The sequence below is a fragment of the Amblyomma maculatum genome, chromosome 3 (assembly GCF_055883805.1).
Source record: "Amblyomma maculatum isolate TAMU_Amacu chromosome 3, ASM5588380v1, whole genome shotgun sequence".
NCBI classification, from domain to species: Eukaryota; Metazoa; Arthropoda; class Arachnida; order Ixodida; family Ixodidae; genus Amblyomma; species Amblyomma maculatum.
The window spans coordinates 164,782,859-164,803,725 of NC_139346.1; the positions used below are offsets into that span (position 1 = coordinate 164,782,859).

The 20,867-nt window shown below is 44.3% G+C and overlaps 1 protein-coding gene across 1 annotated transcript in view; it reads right to left on the bottom strand.

Annotated features, from left to right (window-relative positions):
* Positions 1-231: 231 nt before the first annotated feature.
* LOC146196725 (uncharacterized) overlaps positions 232-20,867 on the bottom strand; it is a 37,996-nt gene continuing 17,360 nt past the window's right edge. Inside the window, exons 7-17 of the mRNA XM_084597066.1 lie at positions 18,703-18,877; positions 16,724-16,814; positions 14,858-14,894; positions 14,068-14,178; positions 12,950-13,048; positions 9,470-9,550; positions 8,095-8,166; positions 7,270-7,429; positions 6,572-6,742; positions 5,498-5,635; positions 232-440 (exon numbers count right to left, since the gene is read on the bottom strand). Coding sequence (XP_084453192.1) covers positions 318-440; positions 5,498-5,635; positions 6,572-6,742; positions 7,270-7,429; positions 8,095-8,166; positions 9,470-9,550; positions 12,950-13,048; positions 14,068-14,178; positions 14,858-14,894; positions 16,724-16,814; positions 18,703-18,877 — 1,258 coding nt within the window. The 3' untranslated portion in view covers positions 232-317. The remainder of the gene's footprint in view (positions 441-5,497; positions 5,636-6,571; positions 6,743-7,269; positions 7,430-8,094; positions 8,167-9,469; positions 9,551-12,949; positions 13,049-14,067; positions 14,179-14,857; positions 14,895-16,723; positions 16,815-18,702; positions 18,878-20,867) is intronic.

Consider the following 20,867-nt stretch of genomic DNA (forward strand, 5'->3'; position numbering starts at 1 on the left):
AAAGCTGGCGCTATATATATGTCGAAATAAGTATGTGGTCACTGCGAGTTTCGCATTCAGAAAAAAAAAAAAAAGGTCATTAATACCGGGTTGCCACACGCACGAATACATGCACTCAAACACATTTGCCACTGCGGAAGAAAACGAGGGCATCACGGCAGCACATGAATATATACATTCAGCGTGTTCATGCTCGAATAACTAACTTCGCTGTTATGCAGGCGTTCCATTTGAATAAGCTAAGATATGGTGAGGAACCAGACTGTTCACAACTGTCTTGTCGTAGCTGCTTGAAGCCCGACGCATTGGCAGCTAGGTCACAGATGGATGAAAGTGGCGTCGGTATCGTTTTTGGACGTCGTGTGGAAAGCGAAGAAAGTGGTGGAGAACAACGTGAGTGCAACTGTAGTCACCACCTTCAGGAGAAGTCCAAGCAGTGCCTGCGAAAGAGGTTCGCGGCGATGAGACGCCAATATTCTCATTATTGACCCAATACATAATCAGTTCCATGAGACTTGCTGTTTTTTCAAGGTACAGGGCTGTTGCAAGGTACAGGGTTTTGCAAGGTACAGATTTGGTTTTGCAAGGTACATGGAGTAGCATGACATGATATATAGCACAGTACGGTACGGTATTGTATTGTATTGTATTGTATTGTATTGTATTGTATTGTATTGTATTGTATTGTATTGTATGGTATGGTATGGTATGGTACGGTACGGTACGGTACGGTACGGTATGGTACGGCACGGTATGTATGGTATGGTGCGGTATTGTATAGTATAGACCGACACCGATCTGTGACGTAAGCAAGATGCGATAGCACTGCTGTCGCCCCGCTGGGACGACTGGGGGTGAAAAGAAGGTTTAGCGCCCATAGCAATGCATGGAACCAAAATATTTCAAAGCTGTTTTTTGATTGTATAGTGCGCCTATGAGGTTGTCGTTCGGTGTAGAGTAACCATGAACATCGTAGAATAGGTTGTTAATGAATAAAATTTTATTACTGAAGCGGAGTATTTTTAAAACAGCGCGAAATGTAGGCGAGTACCAGTTGGGAGCACGACTCGTAGAAACGCATGCAAGGAAAACCTACCAAAAATATTCTCCATTTCGGAGAGCACCAATAAATGAGTACGATATAATTAAATGTTGGCGAGTGTATTGAAGAAAAAAATATGACAAGGTATGGCATGTCATTTCAAAGTCAATCTATGTTTTGAATTCCCTTATATATGCGTATTGTAAAGCCCGACATACATATGAAAAGTTCTTTATACGCTGGGTGCTTGTTGCAGTCGCGACAGCTTGTCTCATTGTGCGACATCCCCTCTTAAATCGGCTAAAATACAAACTTTTAAGCTGAAGGCAGTCCTCATTGAGTACTATAAACGAACCGCAAGCAGCAGCATACGACCGAAATCCCTCGTCTGCTTACGCAAGTCGCGTGCTAGGACGCTGGCGTTGTCTGCATCTTGTGTTTGCGCTCGATAGAGAGCCGTCTGCGCCGCCGTCTGTTAAGGTGGGCCGTTCTCTTTCGTTCGTTTGTCATGACGTTTGAGCAGGGCTTTTTTAATACAGTTTTGTCGAGGCTACATACCTTGAACGACTGATATTAGTTATTGTACTGTATTAATAATATGATTAATGATGCAGACTGAGTATACATGTAGTAACAAACCAAACGACACGAGAAGCTCGTGCAGTTTGGAGAAGCACTCAGCGGATAGCGAGCCTATCGGCTGTACTTATGGCTTCACAGTACATATTTAGCGGCATTTTAAAAATGAATTGCCTCCGGAAAGATGTGGCATAGTTTGTCCCACACTTCAAAGCGCTCGCCAACGTTTAACGACCGGACGCCTAAATTCGTACTCTGCGAAACGAGAAAAATATTGCGGTAAGTTGCGTTTACATGTGTTTCTATGGGTCACCTTCCCAACTCGCACCCCTTGCCTTTCACGGTGTTTGAAATATTCTTCGTCTTTGAAATGACGTTTCATACTTTCACAATCTGTTCTAGGGTATTCGTGGTTGCTCTTTGACAAGAAAGCGACATCATTGGTGTCCTTTTGAAACCTGAAAACTGCCTTGAAAACTTTCGCTTACCTGTATTCCTATGGGCACTAAGCCTACTTTTCACCCCCAGTTTGCTGCGTCGTCGCGAGCCTCCCATTTGCTTGTAAATACGCTGTTGGTCTACAGTATTGTATGGTAAGTTATGTTTTATTATGTCATAGTATGGTATGGTATGGTATGGTATGGTATGGGGGCATGGCATGGTATGCTACTGTACTGTACAGCACGTTATTGTATTCTACAGTATTGTGTGGTATGGTAAAGTGAACATGGCATATTATGGCATATTATTAACAGTATCGTACGGTATAAAATGGAGTGGAAAAAGAGCACTGCAGAATCTGCATTGGAGTAATGCGAAAGCACAGATACTGCTTTTGGCTGCTTCTGGTTGCTTCTAGTTGCTTATAATTCACTTCTTGTTTGCGCATTTCATTCCTTGGTACTTTCAAATTGCGCTCCACTCTCTTCCTATGCCCTTTTTCAGCTCTACTTCCGGTTGCGTGACGTCACATCCTTGACGTCACCTTAATGTTTTTCGTACTTTAAAATTGCGCGCCAATCTTTTCCTGTGCACTTACTTGGTTCGATTTCAGGTTGCGTGACGTCACATCCTAGACTTCAGTTTAATTGACGGATTCAAATAACTATTTTAGTATATGATAGATTCAAATGTGGCGCCAAGCCATTGGCTAATGAGACCATTTTCGCCTTTAGTTTTACTATTTTGCCTCTAATTAATAACCTAATCAACGTATTGGCCTAATTATTTTTTCGGACACAACATTACGTCACCCTCTATCGATTCACTTCGCTCTTTAACCTCTACCACTTCTCAATTACTCACAACTGCTGCGGACACGATTTTGCGTGTTTTGCCATTAATTAATTACCTAATCAACTTATTGGCTTAATTTTTCAGACACAACATTACGTCACCCGCTACCGATTGACACCACTCATTAATCAGTATCTCTTCTCAATTACTTACAACTGTTGCGGACACGATTTTGAGGACACGTTCTGCGGACGAGGTCTGCGTACGCGGTCTGCGGACAGAAATCTATAACCATAGCGAAGTAATGCTTTCTCATTAATAAAATGGCTTGGTATGCATAGTATAAGAAAGGCAAGAAGAGGGGATTCTCGACAACGCTAAGCACAGTGAATTAAACTTATAGAGAAAAGCTTGACTCCTCTAGCCAACGTTTTGATAAAATGGTAGTCCTCGGCATACATGGCAAAATTACTTTAGAAAAGGGATTAAATTACATTATTAATTACTTTTCTGGAAATCCGAGAAAGTAATTAAATTACATCACAATTACTGCGACTGAGTAATTCAATTACATTTAAATTACTTTCTAGTTTTCATTCATGCAAAACTGAGTAAAATTAGTAAATAACTTATACTCCAGATGCGAAGCACACACATTCCTTCGTCTTCCCGCCAAATTCCGAGCCGGCGACAAGACAACAAAAGCAGAAGCATGGTCGAACGGTTTGTGAAAGGAGCGGCGAATCCAGCGTATTGCTGGCCCGGGAGCTGTCTCCTTCATTTGAAGAGCACCAAGAAGCTAGGTTATTTATTGCTTCCGCAGTCCCAAGAATCGACCTCGGCACCTTGCGCCCAGTAATGCTCACGCCATGGACTCTTCCGCCTGTCTCCTCCCACCCTCAACCTTCCTCGCCCCGTGGTGATGACTGTAACCAGGCACCACTGTTCCCTTGTGGACGCAAAAAGGGGTGTCACTGCGCCGCGCTCCCAACTAGTTTTCAACTCCTGCCTTGTTGCACCATCTGTCCGCCCTTTGGTATTGCCTTGATGCCTTGCATCCTGTTGCTTGGAGAATGGTTGCCATTGGTAGTCGCATAAGTGATCGTGCTACACAGGAGGTCTCAGACACACTGTTTTGCTTAATTCTGTCTTCTCTTGCCGATCCGTCACATTCGGCTTGCCGCACTTCGTTCCTACTTTCGCGGCACTCTACTTTGTAACCTATTGAAGGAGTAGAGGTGCACTTTAGTAAAAGTAATTTTGAGAGGAAATAATTTTGGTGCAAAATCATTGTCAAAAATAATTAATTACATTACTAAATTACCAAACCGAAAAAGTAATTTATTACATTACAAGTTACCGAATAATGTAATAAATTACAGTACTTTCATAACTGTAATTCAATTACTGCCATGTGTGGTCCTCGACTGGATTCACGGTTCTTCTCAACTGATGTTGACTGTTTTTTATAAAGTGTAATGTGGTGTGGTATGATATTGTATAATGCATCGCAATATCGTATGAGCTATTATTAAATAATTTGGCAATAATGCAGTATGGTTTGGCATGATATGCTATATATTTCCAAGCTGCCCAAGGGCCATGATGGAAGCGACAGTAAAGAGTTCTGGGTTAATTACGGTTATGCGAGATTCTTAGCCTCACAATTGCTTCCAGGTAAATTTTCTTTCACAAGAAAAAAGAAACTGGGTTGTATGCATTAAGGCTTCGCGTACTAGCCGCGACTTGTCGTGACATTTGAGCTCCGCGATATAGCCTATTCCTCTGCCTAGTATACCTTCCGTTCAACGCTGTAAGGGCATCCATCGCTAGCTACAACATGTTACTAGATGCGGCGCTTTCATGCAGTGTGTCGAATTGCTTCGTGACACTGTACTTAACGATGTGGTCGCTTTTAGATCAATTACCAGCCCATACACAGTAGTCAGTTCAATCAACTTATTTGGGTTAATAGGCTATTTTCTATGTGATAAACCATTGCAGCATACACTGTAATTCTCGTTGAATATGGAGGGGCACAAACTTGAACAGCATCTATGCCAGTAAAACAGATGTTGTTATTGTCTGGGTCAAGAAAATATGGATATAGGTCACTACCGAGCAAACCAGGGACATAATTTGCAAGGCTTACGAAGCGGTTTTTAGGGGGTCAGCTATTTCTTTATTAGATTATTTCGACTGAACTGTCATATGTTGGATACTCCATCAATGACCAATAGCTAGTTAATTATATCGGGTTTTATGCCACATATAAGCAACTGTGGCCAATGCATGTAGCACTGCGACAGACAACCACACTGCTGAGTTTGAAAGTATCGCTGTTCAAGTGAACAGCGCTTAAACGCGGTAGGGAAGAGAATTCCCGGCGCATACGTGCATGTGTCGTCATCCTCTTACATCTATGTTCAAACGCTGCTCACTTATTTTCGTCAGTATGCACTAATGAGCCTAACTCAGCACTCTTCTTGAAAAAGAGGCAAACGCCGTTCCCCAACAGGTATACTCTGCTATTTGTAGCAGCAAAGTGTTATCTCTGCCAGCAGCGAAAACTCACCGCCACTCACTTCTTCCCTCGTTTTGTTAACCGTATCTCAGCGGCAGATCTTATTTCGCAGTTACCGTTTCTCCAAAGCTCGCGGCAGTGTGCTCATAGACGAAGGCGAGCCCCAGGTGGCAGATGGGTGTCACTACGGGCAGGAAGCAAGCCGCGGCTACGGGAACGGCAAAGAACAGCGGGTCGCCCTTTAGCTCTAGGCCCTGCGTAGAGGGCAAAATAAATAGAAGTTACATCGATTGCGCTCGCAGCCGAAGACAAATATCTAACGGCTACAACTCTCACTCACTCATTCATTCACTCACTCACTCACTCACTCACTCACTCACTCACTCACTCACTCACTCACTCACTCACTCACTCACTCACTCACTCACTCACTCACTCACTCACTCACTCACTCACTCACTCACTCACTCACTCACTCACTCACTCACTCACTCACTCACTCACTCACTCACTCACTCACTCACTCACTCACTCACTCACTCACTCACTCACTCACTCACTCACTCACTCACTCACTCACTCACTCACTCACTCACTCACTCACTCACTCACTCACTCACTCACTCACTCACTCACTCACTAAGTGGAGGCATCCGTGAGCCGGGGCAAGAGCGGCTCTGACCCCTTCCGAGTGTCATCGGCGACATGACAAACGGTTGCAAGTGACTGACAAATGGCCACGTTGTGCTTCATCGGAGCTATGTGATGTGCATGAAATATTTGTTGTGGACTTGGCCAGCTACAGCTTTTGTGAGACAACGGCTCTGACCCCTTCCGAGTGTCATCGGCGACATGACAAACGGTTGCAAGTGACTGACAAATGGCCACGTTGTGCTTCATCGGAGCTATGTGATGTGCATGAAATATTTGTTGTGGACTTGGCCAGCTACAGCTTTTGTGAGACAACGCTTCCTAAGGAGAGTAAGCCTTGCGGTGAGACCTTGAATGCAACTATCTCAATTGGACATTGGTTAACCGCTTTATGCGAATGCGAACTTAATGAGAACTTTTGCGAATGTTTAAGTGAGGCCAGTTATACTTCTTATTCTTTCTCCCACATTCCTTCTCCTTTTCTCCGTGTGCCTAATCGCAAACATCTCGAGAAAAAAAAAAAAGAAACTCTGTCTGACCATATATGAGACGATGGGCACGACTTGCTCGCTGAGTGCGCTCGGCTCCTGTCCGCTCTCGTTGACAAGTGAGGTCACACTAAGGATGACCAACAGCTGCCAAACGTGTGTAGTGTCGCGGAACCGCTGCTCAGTGTAGCCACTGAAGAACCAGACCGCGAGTCCCGAGTCCTGCAATGGTAGCAGAGCGTTGTATAACCACACACACACTGATTGTCAACAGGGTGGTTGTTGAGGAAGTGTTTAGCATGCTGAGCTAGGCTGGTAAAAACAGGGTGCCCAATGAGCCAGACAGCCTTGTATCTTTTACGTATTGTATGCGTTCAAATTTTCCAGTTCAGGTATAAGAGCTATCGTCCCGCCCCATTTATACCACTTTCTGCCAAAACCGAGGATGAGGACACAATATGCATCTTAATATGCGTATAGGAATAATGTACAGATGCGGCCATAATATTACGGAGCATGCTTCTGGTGTAGAGATCTTTCCACCCAATTCCGCAGAGAAGATACAATCGTTAATTGGCAGTGCACGCGTGCGTACGACTGGCATGTTCTTATATACCTCTAAGGCACTTCCTAATTAATTCTCTAGGTTACGCGTATTCTTTCTTATTTAAAACCCATGCTATATCGCTTGAGAAATATGCTATAGCGGGGAGTGCACAGTCGTCAACTGTGAACAAGGGCGTCCATACCTTGAGAGCAGTTGAGAGCCATATGCTGCCACCGTGGATGAGGATGATGTTCCACGGCAGCTGAGCGATCACGTTCCGCAGGTGTAAACTGCTCACGCTGGGGAAGCCAAACATGAACGCCAGCGCCACCAAAGTCATGCTTGTCACCAGCTCAGTTCGGCTGCAATCACGTAGACAAGGATCACGAGCGGTGCGGAGAAACTAGCAGCGAGAAACTAGCAACGATGCTGAGAAACTAGCAACCTGTCATATTATCCGGGAAACCAACCGACACACATATAAAACCCCGCTTTATATGTATGCAAGCTGCACGAAGGTACCTGCGTTGTCTAGAGCCTGTCTGAATAGGGATCAAAGAGTCCCATTGGTTGGATTCCCATCTTGCCCTTTCATCTGAAAGGAGAAACCAGAGTTGGCAGCGCGTGCTAACTCGGCCATGCCGTCTTGTCGCGTGACGTTGCACAATCCGTCACCAATCAGTTCCTGGCCGTGCCACATGTCACATGCCGCAGGCGTGATCATGGTTTTTCGATCATACTGTCGCAATGTTAATCACTTATCATTAAGTAATTAAGGCACGACATACTACACCACTGATGACGTCATCATTAATTTCAAGACAAGACATACACCACTATGTCATCATTTATTTCAAGGTACGACGTGCTACACCTCTGATGACGTCATCATTTATTTCAAGGTATGACATGCTACACTACTGATGACGTCATTAAACTAAAGCGTTACGGACAGACGGACACGATCGTGCCCGCGAGCATGCCATTAAAGGCTTTCGCCTTAAAAAGGTACTCAGATGTCACTTGCTTAGTGATTAATAGGGCTGAGCATGTCACCGCGGTCACGATGCAAACGGAGATGCACACAGACTCTTGCAACCTGTAAGAGATACGCGTAAAGTCAGGTTGTTGTAGTTCGGTGAGCGGCATGAAGACTTCGTATTCTTAATCTTTTTGGAGCAATTCTTGCCCGAAAAAAAAAAACAAAAACAAACGAAAAAAAAAAAACGCCTGGAATATACGTGTTGCTAGCGCTTCAAGAAATCAAGACTTCTAAAAGCGAGCAAGTGCAAGAAGCTTTTCTGTATAATATGGGCGCCTCAGACATCAAAAGAGTGCTCAGAAGTTTCCGAATATGTTTATTGTTTGGCATGCTTTAAGGCAGAGACGCATTTTAGTGGTATAAAATGAAATTACCGAAGTGTCAGCAAATGCCCTCTTTATAGTCTGAGCATTGTACGTACGTTCGCTGACTCTGTGACACAACGACTTCAAGTAACACTTAAGCACTCAGTACCTGGGCGTGCGCAAATGAAACCGTGCATAATCAAGAGCATAATTTCTTATTCAGATATGCGTAACAACAAGAAATATTGCATAGAGTTAATACCTTTCTTATGCGGCAAAAGAGGAAATTTCTGTGTCGCGAGTGCAAAAAATTTTTCTCCACCTAACTTAAACGTTCATATTGATGTACATTATAGGGACGGTAATGGAAAGTTTGTCTGACTTAAAAAAAAAGCACAGAATATGTATTGCCTCAAAGTAATAAAAAAAAAAGAATGCTTGGCTGAAATGAACCCTTTAGGAAAATAGAAGGATAATAAACCTAGAACATAGTGTTGTTTATTGCGTTATTACGGCTGAATTAAAAGTAACACAACTCTTCATGTTGAACTTTGATTTCTTGTCCGAATTAAAATTGGACGAATGCGCGGAATATTTTCACACACACCGCTGTAACCTCACCTACATAGTCAAGTAAGTGTACGTCCTGCCCATCCCCCTGCCTCTTCCCCGTCCTCACCGAGCCAGTTAAGTGGCGCATATAATGGTTTGCCTCTCAACCATCCAACTCAAGTGTGGACGCTGTGAAATCTCAAGAACACCGTGGCTGCTCAGCAGGTTGGGCGTACGATGATGACTCGAACCTGGTCACCATACTTGCTGCGATCTATATTTGACAGGCTTCGTGCGTAGTCGAAAAACTACTCCCTGACAAGGCTGACAAAAACAAAATCCACTTCCAAAATGTAAGCAAAGTATTTTTCCAACACAATCAAGGGCGTTACATGTCCGAAAGCAATCCGGATTTCTCTAAAATGGGAATTTCGTACCATCGGTTTTGCATTGAACTATTTGAATAGCGATGTGAAAGGTAAAGGGCTACTCAGGACACTTACTCAACTTTGCCCAAGCTGGACAGCTTCGCTAGCATTACGTCGTGAATGGCGAAGGCGGACGATCGTGATGGGAGGCCGTCACTGCAAACAGAAAGTACGGTCATACTGCAGAAGTACAAACACTGGCCCACATTTAGAGCATACGCTCTACAGCTCACATGCCAGACCTCAAGGTCATCGGGATCCGAAAATTTGACCTTGAACTCTCGCGATGTTCAGCAAACATTACCATTTTCATTGTCACGCTCAAGCGCGAGGGCATTGTTATAGCTGAAGGCGATCACGCCTCGTGTAAAACTGCAACAATTGTATAGTCTCGCTCTGTGCAGCAAACATCGTCGTTTTCATGAAGTTTCAAGTGAGCCGCTCCTTGATTTAACCTAGGTAAATAGGCCATACATATACGCCATCTCTCTAAGACAGACCACAGCCGTGACAGACAGGCTGTCGAGACTGCTGAACAACGAGAAGACAGACTAGCCCGTTGCCAAGAAGCTAAGCAAGAGCAGAAGCGTGCCAAGATCGAAGCGAGAGCTTTGGCTTACACTAGCGAAGTTTAGTTCAAGGATAGTTGAATCAACAGTATTTTTTTTTCATGGACAAAAAAAAAAAGAACTCAGCCTGATTATCCGCAATCTATGACGCAGGTGCCCATAGGAAAGCGCGCTAATAAATTATGAGGTTTGCACCGACACTCGCTTTATTCGATCGCGGAGTGGAGACTTACAGCGTGTCTGCACACAGAATAGGTCGAAATCGATAAGCTGTTCACATCTATAAACATGCAGCTCTAATTGGTGTACAGCATGCATATTATACGTTTCAATATCAATCATTCTAACTCAGTGACGTCTAAAAATCTGCTGAAATTATTAGTCTGTATCAAGGGTAGCCTAGCTGCGTTCCGCTCTCTAAGCATGCACAGTGACGGGATCAACGTGTTATACTTACGATAAATCGAATTTTTGCATTAAGCGAGTTCGAATTAAAAAAAAATTCCGTTCATATTCCGTAGTGTGCGGACATTCTAGTAACCGCAGAACTATTTCTGTCACAGAACAGCTCATCTCCATATGAAAGTGGCCACGAAGTGACGTCTCTGCTGCAGGTCATGTCATGATAAATTTCGCTGCCCAGAGGAGAGACAGATTACACGCCTAGACGCTAACTGCCTCAACCATTCTTCGTGCACGAACGATGGCTTTTGGTTGGGTCAGGACATTGTCGCATATGAGCATTACTACTTGTCAGCAGAGCTGAACAAAGCAAAAGTAAAATTGCTATGGCGATGATGCAGGCTTTATAACATGTGTTTGAAATGACGCCGTATTTAGAAATTTGTGCAAAGTTTTCACGGATTCACCGCAGCGTAAAAGGTTAGCAATGACCTTAGTTGCTCCAACCAAAGCATACTCAAAAAAAAAGAAAGAAAGAAAGAAAGAAAGAAAGAAAGAAAGAAAGAAAGAAAGAAAGAAAGAAAGAAAGAAAGAAAGAAAGAAAGAAAGAAAGAAAGAAAGAAAGAAAGAAAGAAAGAAAGAAAGAAAGAAAGAAAGAAAGAAAGAAAGAAAGCAGTAGCGATTCAAACATAATCGAGTGCTCCCATCGAGAAGTTCATTCCAAATATCAGATAAAAAAAATGAAATAGAATTCTCGGGTAGCAATCAGCAAAAACTATCGAATTGTTTTGGCAGAGGTGGGATTATACGTTTTACCGCCTAAAACCAGCACCTGAGACCGTTAGGCCACGCTACCAACACTGCTTGCAGCCTACCGCAGTATTGGGCATTGTTTCGCGCTTCCGATTCTGAGCGGTGCTTTGACCGTGCTTAGCCATGCAAATCGGCTCAGCACGTTCTGTGGACCGGCGAGAGATCCGGGCTGCTTGGGTGGCTTGTTATGAGTGCACCAGCTACTGAATGAACAGCTGCAGTCGCTAAGATGCAGGAATAATCACATATATTAGGCTGCTTGCAGGAGTTTGCAGCGAAAACCAAAATGAGTTTTCTGTTTAAACACAGGCATTTAATTTCGTACTGCGAGGTGTGCTTTAGGCTATTCTCATCTCTCATCTCATAACCAGCATTAGTCATTATATGTGGCAAAAATTTCGAGGGTGCGTCAGTTGGAGCAAGAAAAATAATTTCACATTAAAGCTCAAAGAAAAATTAGGCAGGAGTCACTAGAACAGACTTCCATCCTTCGCATGGCACGAATTAACATAACAAAATAAATGGATCGATAAAAGATCCTCCAGTCGGGTTTTTGTGGGCAAACGCTTAAAACACTTTGTAAAGGAATTCAGCCCGCTGGCTATGAGACCTTGACCCACATGTTCCTGGCCGACACCTTACTAGTTTTTAAACGTGTATATCGTTCATAACGGACAGTTCTGTACTACCGAGCATTTTATATTTTAATTAAAACGTTACGCAGATGATGACCAAACATACTTCTGTTCTTATGGAATCACCATGCGAAGTAAAGCTTCAGTCATTGCTCTTCTAAAGGCTTTAGCATATGGATAGTCATACAGGTAGAGAGTGAGTAAAATAAGCCCTATTTACATGGACCCGACAGCGGGGATCGAGTTGCGGAGTTGAGTGAGTGGACTCGACTCGACCCTGCCGAGTTTACGTGAGCTCGACCCGACGATGGCAGAACCGCAGCTTTGGACAAGCGAGGATTACGGCGGCACTTCGCGTCGAAGCGAAGAACAAGCCCTACTGAAAAAAATGTATGAGGCAATAACCTCCCATTTTCTCACACAATCTCATTCAATTCGCATAAGAAATCACATACAAATCGCATATAATTGCATTAGATCTCATAGTTTCTTGTACATTATCATAAATTATGCGAAATATTTTATGATAATTATGTACACCGTATGAGAGTCTATGCGATTTTGTGAGATTTTGTGAGGTTATTGGCCGGTAGAACTTAGTTTTTCAGTATAGATGGCACCCGATTCCGGTTTTTCCCGCAGCGCACCTCTATCGTTTTCCGTAGTGTTCGCATCTCCCACTGTGTCCCGACTCCACTCGATAGCGTTTAAATGCTTCCTGCAGCAGAATCAAGTCCAGTCAGCCCACCCCCTGCGCCGAAGTTGACTCGACTCGACTCAACCCCTCGGCTTTTCGACTCAACCCGATACCGCTTGCATAATTTTCGATCCGATAACTCAACTCAACCCCCTCTTGACGGGTCCATGTAAACGCCGTTATAGTGAGTGAAGGAGTGAGAATGAAGAGTGTGATGCAAACCTTTTGTGAGCCAACAATCATTCGAGCTAATGAGTGAGTTGGCCAGTATAGTGCTCAAGTAAGATAATGGTAGGTGAACAACCTATCTTCTCAGCGAAGGGGGAGCGCTGTCTGATGCATACAGTATAGTAAACGAAATAAATACTCTCGAGTCCGGAACTGGAGATAATCCTGTAGCGGCGCTGCACAAGTGAGTGATCACCGCAGCTGCACTTACTATTCGCTGAGGTACGTGAAGAATAGTGCCGTCCAGCATAGAACGGTGGCGCACAGTGCCGTGGGCAGGACAATCAGCGCGCTCGCCTTGAACGAATACCTGCGCCGCAGTCGCATTCAGTGTTTCCCAACATTGATTATGTAAGAGTAGTTACGTACTCACAGGCGAAGAAGGTTTAGTACGCGCTCACTGTGCGTGAATTTATACAGTTATATTCTATGCTAGTTTAGGACGTCGTTTGATTCGCGGGTGTCTGATTTCAAACGAAAAATGAGCTAATATGCATGCCTCAAATACTCCCGTCATGGAACCAAGACATAAACAGCGCGCAATCTGAATGCACGGTGCGATTTGTTTTTAATAGACCATACTTTCTGGCCAAACAGGACCGCTACGGCCGTTATACGCACTGCGCCCAGCGAATATGTGAAGGGCACTTTTATCCCCAATAGCGACGCCATGAGGCTATCGACCAGAGCTTAAGCTCGTGGAACTGTTGCCTTTTGCTGACGCGAAAGATTTAATTTGTGGGGAATGAAGAATAGTTCGAATAAATCAACGACACTGCAATTACTGCTACAGTTAGAGAGTGTCGAATGGCGGTTTTCAGATGCTATATGGTTACACTGTATAATGTCATTATTCACCCAGATTCACTACATGATTTATGGTTTGTGGGATTCAGAGTCTCACAATGACTCACGCTGTAAGAGAAGCCGTAGTGGTGGTCTCCGAATTATTTTGACCACCAGATGTCCGTTAAAACGTTTCAACCTTTCTGGGTCCTTGTTCAGCATAAAAACAATCGTCGGCATCGCTGTGTGTCTGAAGAGGTTTGCCGCCTATTGTGGCTGCAGAAAGTGACAGGACTTTAGTGAATGAAAGTAGCCCGTTCAGAACGCTGAGACGTGCCACCATTGGAAGTGCTCAAGCCATCTCTATAACGACTTCTGTAACGTGATTATTTTATGCAATGTTGGCATCTTGAATTACGTTACACTGTGTAGCATGTGTTTGCATTGTGTAAAAGCGGCTTTGAGCGAATGCACTAGCGTGGTTGCGGCAAATGTTTGCGAGCCAGCCATACTGGTTCTGCATTGCAGCGGTTATGTATGCACCTGGGAATGCCAGCGGCGATGAGCGCTCTTGTCGATTTGGCACATGCCGAGGCGAGCGTAGACGTCATGACGACTCCGATGATGAACGTCTTCCGGATGGTCAAGCACATCCTGAAGAAATTGATTGCCATTGACAGAAGGCGTTACTTTACATTGAATAGGCTCAGGGAAGGATACCAACTGAATACCTTAGAGGTGCTCTTTTTAGGTAATGTGTCCCCACTTGAGATGCCCCTCTGAGACGCGTATTCTCTACGGCTAATTTTAATTCTGTTTTTGCATGGTTTCGGCGAACATTTAAATATTGATGCGTTAGTTAGCAATGATTGCTTTCCGTGTTCGCATCGTAAAAAAGAAGAAAGAAGAAAAAAATGCGAATTCCGGTGTTTAGAGTGCTTTTTACGGAACGCTCGTCACACGTTAATAATTTCAACAAACTTGACGCAACGTAAAGTCGAGCTTCCTAGAAGCACACAAGGTAATCAATGAGTTCTGAAACCCATTAAATGGGACACTTTGCCAACAAATACCAGCGTCTACAAACCGAAAAAATAAATTTAAAATTGTATTCAATAAAAAAGCTGCAATTTGAACGATATAAATTTAGAGTAAAGGGAACAGAATCAAATACGCAATGCACAGCAAAAATATTGTCTCCATTTCCTTGTGGGCTTGCGCTCTCAGTGCCTCATTCGCCCCATTTTGTTTCGCGATGGCATTCCACTTCATAGTTTATTCGTATCTTGTGAGCTAAGATGGGATAAAATATTCACGCAAAAAAGGCACTTACTTTTCAACGCGTATCGCTTCGGGATCTTCAAAAATGTCTGAGGAGACAAATCGGGCACAAAATTATGAGCTGGTAATCCCTTATTGAGGGCATTTTTCGTTTAAGTAGCTGTAGACAACTTAAGCTACAATGCATTCGGAGGATTCTGGTGGCAAGATTGGAAATGGATTGATATAACCGCTAAAGGCATAGTTGACTTGCACACACACAAAAAAAAAAAAGAATTCTAACGAGAAAGGCCCCTCACTGAAGAAACTCCGAGCGATGAACTGAGATTTAACATCCTCGCTAATAACCCACTGTTCTGATCCAACAGATAGTTACTTGTCCAGTAATATATTAATCCCGAGGTTATCACTTCTCTCTCAACTTTGAAGCTTCGCAGTGTGACATGGATGATCTATTCTTATTCGCAAATAGCCTCTGTTCAGAGTACGCCATTCGTAGCCGTTTTACACAGAGCCCGCAGTTTCTGAGTCAGATTTTTACAGAAATCGAGGAAAGTAAAATTGGCCAATATTTTTTTTTCAGCTCCAATCAGGGCGTACATGTAGTGGTATTCAGAAACTCAACAAACTCCCTGTACATCGGATAGGTATGAAAATTTAGTTTTGCTGCAAAAAAACACCTCAATAGTTTTTGTTCAAATAACTTTATTATAGTTTTCTTTCGCCATTGATTTCCACGGTTCATACGGAGCAGGTATAGTGCACTGACAACTGTTTAAAAAATGATACATTGCGTTTTCACACAGTGAAAACGTTCACTTAAGACACTACAACTGGTTGAAAAGCTTTGCAGGACATTCACGCGAATTCTTTTTGTCCTAAGAGTAAGTAACGGTATAAAGGGTCCGCCATCATCATCATCATCATCATCATCATCATCATCATCATCATCATCATCATCATCATCATCATCATCATCAGCAGCAGCAGCAGCAGCAGCAGCAGCAGCAGCAGCAGCAGCAGCAGCAGCAGCAGCAGCAGCAGCAGCAGCAGCAGCAGCAGCAGCAGCAGCCTGATTATACCCACTGCAGGGCGAAGGCCTCTCCCATATTTCTCCACTTAACCCGGTTCTGTGCTAGCTGCATCCACTTGACCCCTGCGAACTTCTTAATCTCATCCGCCCACCTAACTTTCTGCCGCCCCCTGCTACGCTTTCCTTCCCTTGGAATCCAGTTTGTTACCCTCAGCGACCATCGGTTATCCTCTCTTCGCACTACATGTCCTGCCCATGTCCATTTCTTCTTCTTAATTTCTACTAGAATGTCGGTAACTTGAGTTATTTCTCTGACCCACTCTGCACGCTTTCTATCTCTTAATGTTACCCCTACCATTTTTCGTTCCATAGCCCTCTGGGTTGTCCTCAACTTAAGTCTGTATAAGCCATATAAGTTTCTTTTTTTTTTTTGGTTAGACAAAACAGGAGAAACCAAGAATATCAAGTTCATGAGTAGGTTTCAACACCAGAGCAACCATTTAAACAGTGCAAGATGGAGTAAAGCACGACTTTATTACCGTGGTTAGCGCTTGAGAGCATAGTACTGTGAAGGCGTCCGGTAGTATACTCAAGCTTCTGCCTCTCTACGTAACGAAATGAGCTCGAGTTTAGCCCGGTTTTTAAAGAATTCGTTTTGTGCACAGGGATCGAGTAAAAACATGTTTTATTCGAAATCCAGCTGTCCTGCAACATGCAGCGCACGCCTTCTATAGCATGGATGTTCTTTAACGCGTGCCTGAATATGGTCACTCTTTAGCGACGCGGTTGATAAACTGAATCTTAGAAAACAAATGAAGTGCACGCAATCCATATAGGGCACTTATGCATTCAGAAAGCGACTACACACGAAAATCTAGTGCTTACGAGATGAGGTGCGCGTCAAGTCCTCCCGGGAGCAGTTCCAGGGCATTAGCTGTCGCGAACTTGGAGCCTCCGTTGTGTCTCCGAAGTTTATCTTGAAGGAAAAAAGAGGCGAAAAGGAGCCTACAGAGTACGAACTCCACAGATTGTGGGTCAAGTTGATTGTTCGAGAGAGCGAGCGAGTTTTGAGAAGAAAGCGCGTGGGTAGTCCTCTAATTTCCTCCCCTGTCTTTGCACTTTCTTCCTAAAATGGGACCCGACTCGATTCTCTCGAATTCATATAAACATAATTTACGTCGCGACTGCTGCAGCCACCTTTCGACGGAGCCAAATCGCAACAAAGTTGTGTATTGAACTGCCCTTCGAAGAAACTAACACTGCCTTGGTTGTTGGCCTGACTCTCAGTTTTACATTCTCTTTTTTATTTTTATTTTTACGAAAGACCCGGTGTGGCCATTTCTTTTTCATTCGACGAAAACTTTAGAGTTAATTGATTTGTTTGTTTTGTTGCCTTTACTTTCTTATTTTACCTTTCTCGCCCCCGTCCTACTACCAGCATATATCAATGACCAGTATATATCCATGAAGGTGGAGAGCGCCATTCACTCGGAAGAACGTGCGGAGACACGTGACTTGCCGTAACTATCGAAGTTTTGGGGCAATGAATCTTGCCTCTTAGGAAGTGCTCGAGCATTATAAGCCTAGTCACCATAACCCGCCACGTTGGCTGAATGGTTTTGGCATTGGAATGCTGAGCCGGCAGATCCGAATCCATCCCGGCTGCGGCGAGCGCGTTTCGATGGGGGGGGGGGGGGGGGGGGGGATTCAAAAGCCGGGGGTGGGCTATGTGATATCAGTGCATGAGGAAGATCCCGAGGTGATCTAAAGTTATCTATAGGCATCCACAACGGCATCCGTCACAGTCTGAATAGCTTCGGGACGTTAAACCTAACCGAACAGAAAACATTACGTTATAGTTTGCTTATAATTTAGAGAAATAACCCTTAATACCAATAACTTTTGAGAATCTGTAGCAGGAAGGTAGCATTAGATGTATGCCTGCATTAAACGCTCACCACGTTACAGTTACTGGCCGGACAGTGCAGCCTAAGTGACGAATACAGGAAAACAGGACAGTAGCTATCATTGTAGTTTTAAGTGAGTTCAACACAAAGCGTGTACATGACCGTGCGGTATCTTTTCGTTCTTTTGTGGCTTCGACAAGAGGCGTTCCGTATCTGCTGCCGAAGTCGGCTCTGTAAAAAGCCGATATATATATATATATATATATATATATATATATATATATATATATATATAGTAATATCCACAGCTATTAAAATTTTGGGAGTTGGCGAGCGAGGTAGAGGAGTGATTGTATGAAGCAAATGAATGCGTAAAGTTCATTTTTATTGCGAAAGCAATACTACTTTCACTTTTAAGCCTTTGCGGTACGACGGCGGTGCACATGAAATGACCTTTCGCATGACCTCTGTGTGACGTCACGCCTCAAAGCTGGGCGACCAACTCGCGCCATCCGTGAGAGACGGCGGTGCGCATGAAGGGCGGCCCTAACTCCCGCTCTCTCCGCCAGGAGCGCCACAGGTGTTATGACGTCACGCCTCAAAGCTGGGAGACCAACTCGCGCCGTCCGTGAGAGACGGCGGTGCGCATGAACGGCGGCCTAACTCCCGCTCTCTCCGCCAGGAGCGCCACAGGTGTTATGACGTTATACAGCTGTATAAAGCGGCGACCGACTCGCGCCGTGCGTAAGAGACGGCGGTGCGTATGACTACGATGCCGCCTACTGCTAAGGATGCTTTCGCAACCTACCGGGCTTAACCAAGCTAAGCCTCTGCCATTTTTTTTTATCAATACAATATTTTGATTGCTGCGAAGGAGAAGGCGATCTGTACAAGTAATGCACCTACGCACAAGGAGGTGGTCGCGCGCCTCGTTTCATTGTGTAGACTTCTGCGTACCTGCTGGAGACTGGAAAGCCGTCTTGCTTTAGACCTGTAAAGCCCACTAAAGTCGGCATCAGCGCTTCCTGATTCATGGTCCTCGAGGTCGGTTTCTCCAGGAAACCCGGTACTGGAAGGCCTGCCCGTGAAGGTCCCGCGTCGGACTCCTACTGCACTCAATCTCGACGAAGCCCTGAACAGAGAGAACCAATGCGGTGTTATATCTCCATAAAGTGAATCCGGATTGCAGCTAATTCGTCTCAGTTACTATTGTTGAAGAAAAATACAAGCATTTACGCTAAAACACTGGCAATGTCGCTTTGAGCGTTCCCTCTCTGCGGTTTAGATTGCTAGTTCTAGGGAACAGCGCAACGAAGACGGGACAACGATGAAACAACCGCTGAATATCAACTGGGTTTATTGAAGGACGATATGAGAAATATATACAAAAAAACAAAGCAATGAAACAAAAAGACAGTGGAAAAAAGTAGCCGTAAAAATCAAATCTATGTCACATGGGAGACGATATATGCCATTTCATTGTCATTTAGTGTCACGGAAGGATTGCTGATGCATTGGTCACCACGCCTGGGAATCTGAAGCGCTTCCAGTATTTCGCGTGTCACCTTGTCTTTATGACGTGAAAGAACTTTAGTGTTCTGGTACTGAGGTGCACATTTTCACCTTTTGCAGCGGAAATTTGTGCACGGAAGCTCGCCATTTTGTTCTAATTCCTTTCATGCTCCTTTTCATGTTTACATTTCACTTGGTACAATGAGCAGCATTGTGGCAAGGGAGGTCACTTTTTCTTCCATTTTCATGTTAGCTGCTTGTCTGTCCGACGTAAATGGCACCGCTTGTGAAGGGAATTTGGAATACCACGTTTTCTATACATGGTACGGAGGGTGAAACATGGCGTACCTGGAAATCATTCTTCTTTGCTCCTTTTGCCTGCGCAATCTGTTTGCATATTGAGGTCAGTTTGTTTGGAGCAGGAAATACAATGTCGACATTATACCTGCCGACAACTTTCTTGAGGCCGTGTGACCACAGCAGGTCTGTTTATCCCCCTTGTCCTCAGTGAGTTGGCCATTCTTCAAAATTTTGATCAGCTTTTCAGAAGCCCTACAAATAATTGCATCCGGATAACCATTTGCGCGTAATCTGGAGACCTGCATTGTATTGATATATATCAGCAATTTTCTCATGGCACGACTTTTTAAGAGCGTTGTTTGATAAGCTTCGAGTGGCCCGATGAAAAGTTCAACAATGGTTTTGCAGACCTAGGGCAATAACACCAGCAAACATGTCCAGATTCAAGAAACAAAGTCAAATCTAAAACTCGAAGCTGATTGCCAATAGGCAACCTGCATTTTCCAGGCTTCGCTAGGGATGCGCAGCGTTCAGCGCCGCCAACGGCGGCGTCGAGTAATTTGAGGGTGTCTGCCGAGGTCTGGTTGCATTTGCGTTGTACGGCGGGAAACATGTCGACTGTCACTTTCTGCGGTTTTAAGGCAATCGAACGTCTTGAGAGCTGCTTCCGATCCCCAATACTGGCGAAAGAACACCGCCTGTTCGAGAATGGTCATGTTTAGAGCGTGAACGATGTAGACGTCACCGCGAAGTGCGCGCCCGGAACAACCGCGCGCACGACGTTGAATTTCCCTTGAGTAAACGCAGCTTTTTTTTGTAACTATATTTATTGCCTCAGGGCATCAGTGGGATACGTGATGAATAATTAGGAATGATTAAATGAATGGAAAATGTTGGCTGATGTAAGGAGCTTTTCATTTACCTATTGCGTTCACATCTCATACCCACACATTGAAAGTGCAGAAAGAACCTGAAAAGAGACTGATCGTCTGTTTCTTCTTTTTTTGTTCTTGTTTGATTGTAGCAGCTTAATTTCTTCACGGTCTCACTTTACAGTTTAATACCCTGACGAACATCTTTCTTCGTGGTGCGCAGCTCTCGACAGGGCCGTGTAGGTTACAGGAAGGCGGGTGCGGTTCCCGTTATGGATGTCGTGACGATTGCAAGCACTGTGCGTTTGTAGCGTGCGTTATTAACGAAAACGGGCATGCATTTTGTACCTCCGTACCTCAAGCGTGAGTAAAGCCGGCGGCCAATGGTGGTACTCAATGAGAAAGCTGCCATAGGTGAGGTCGTTAGAGTTATGTTTT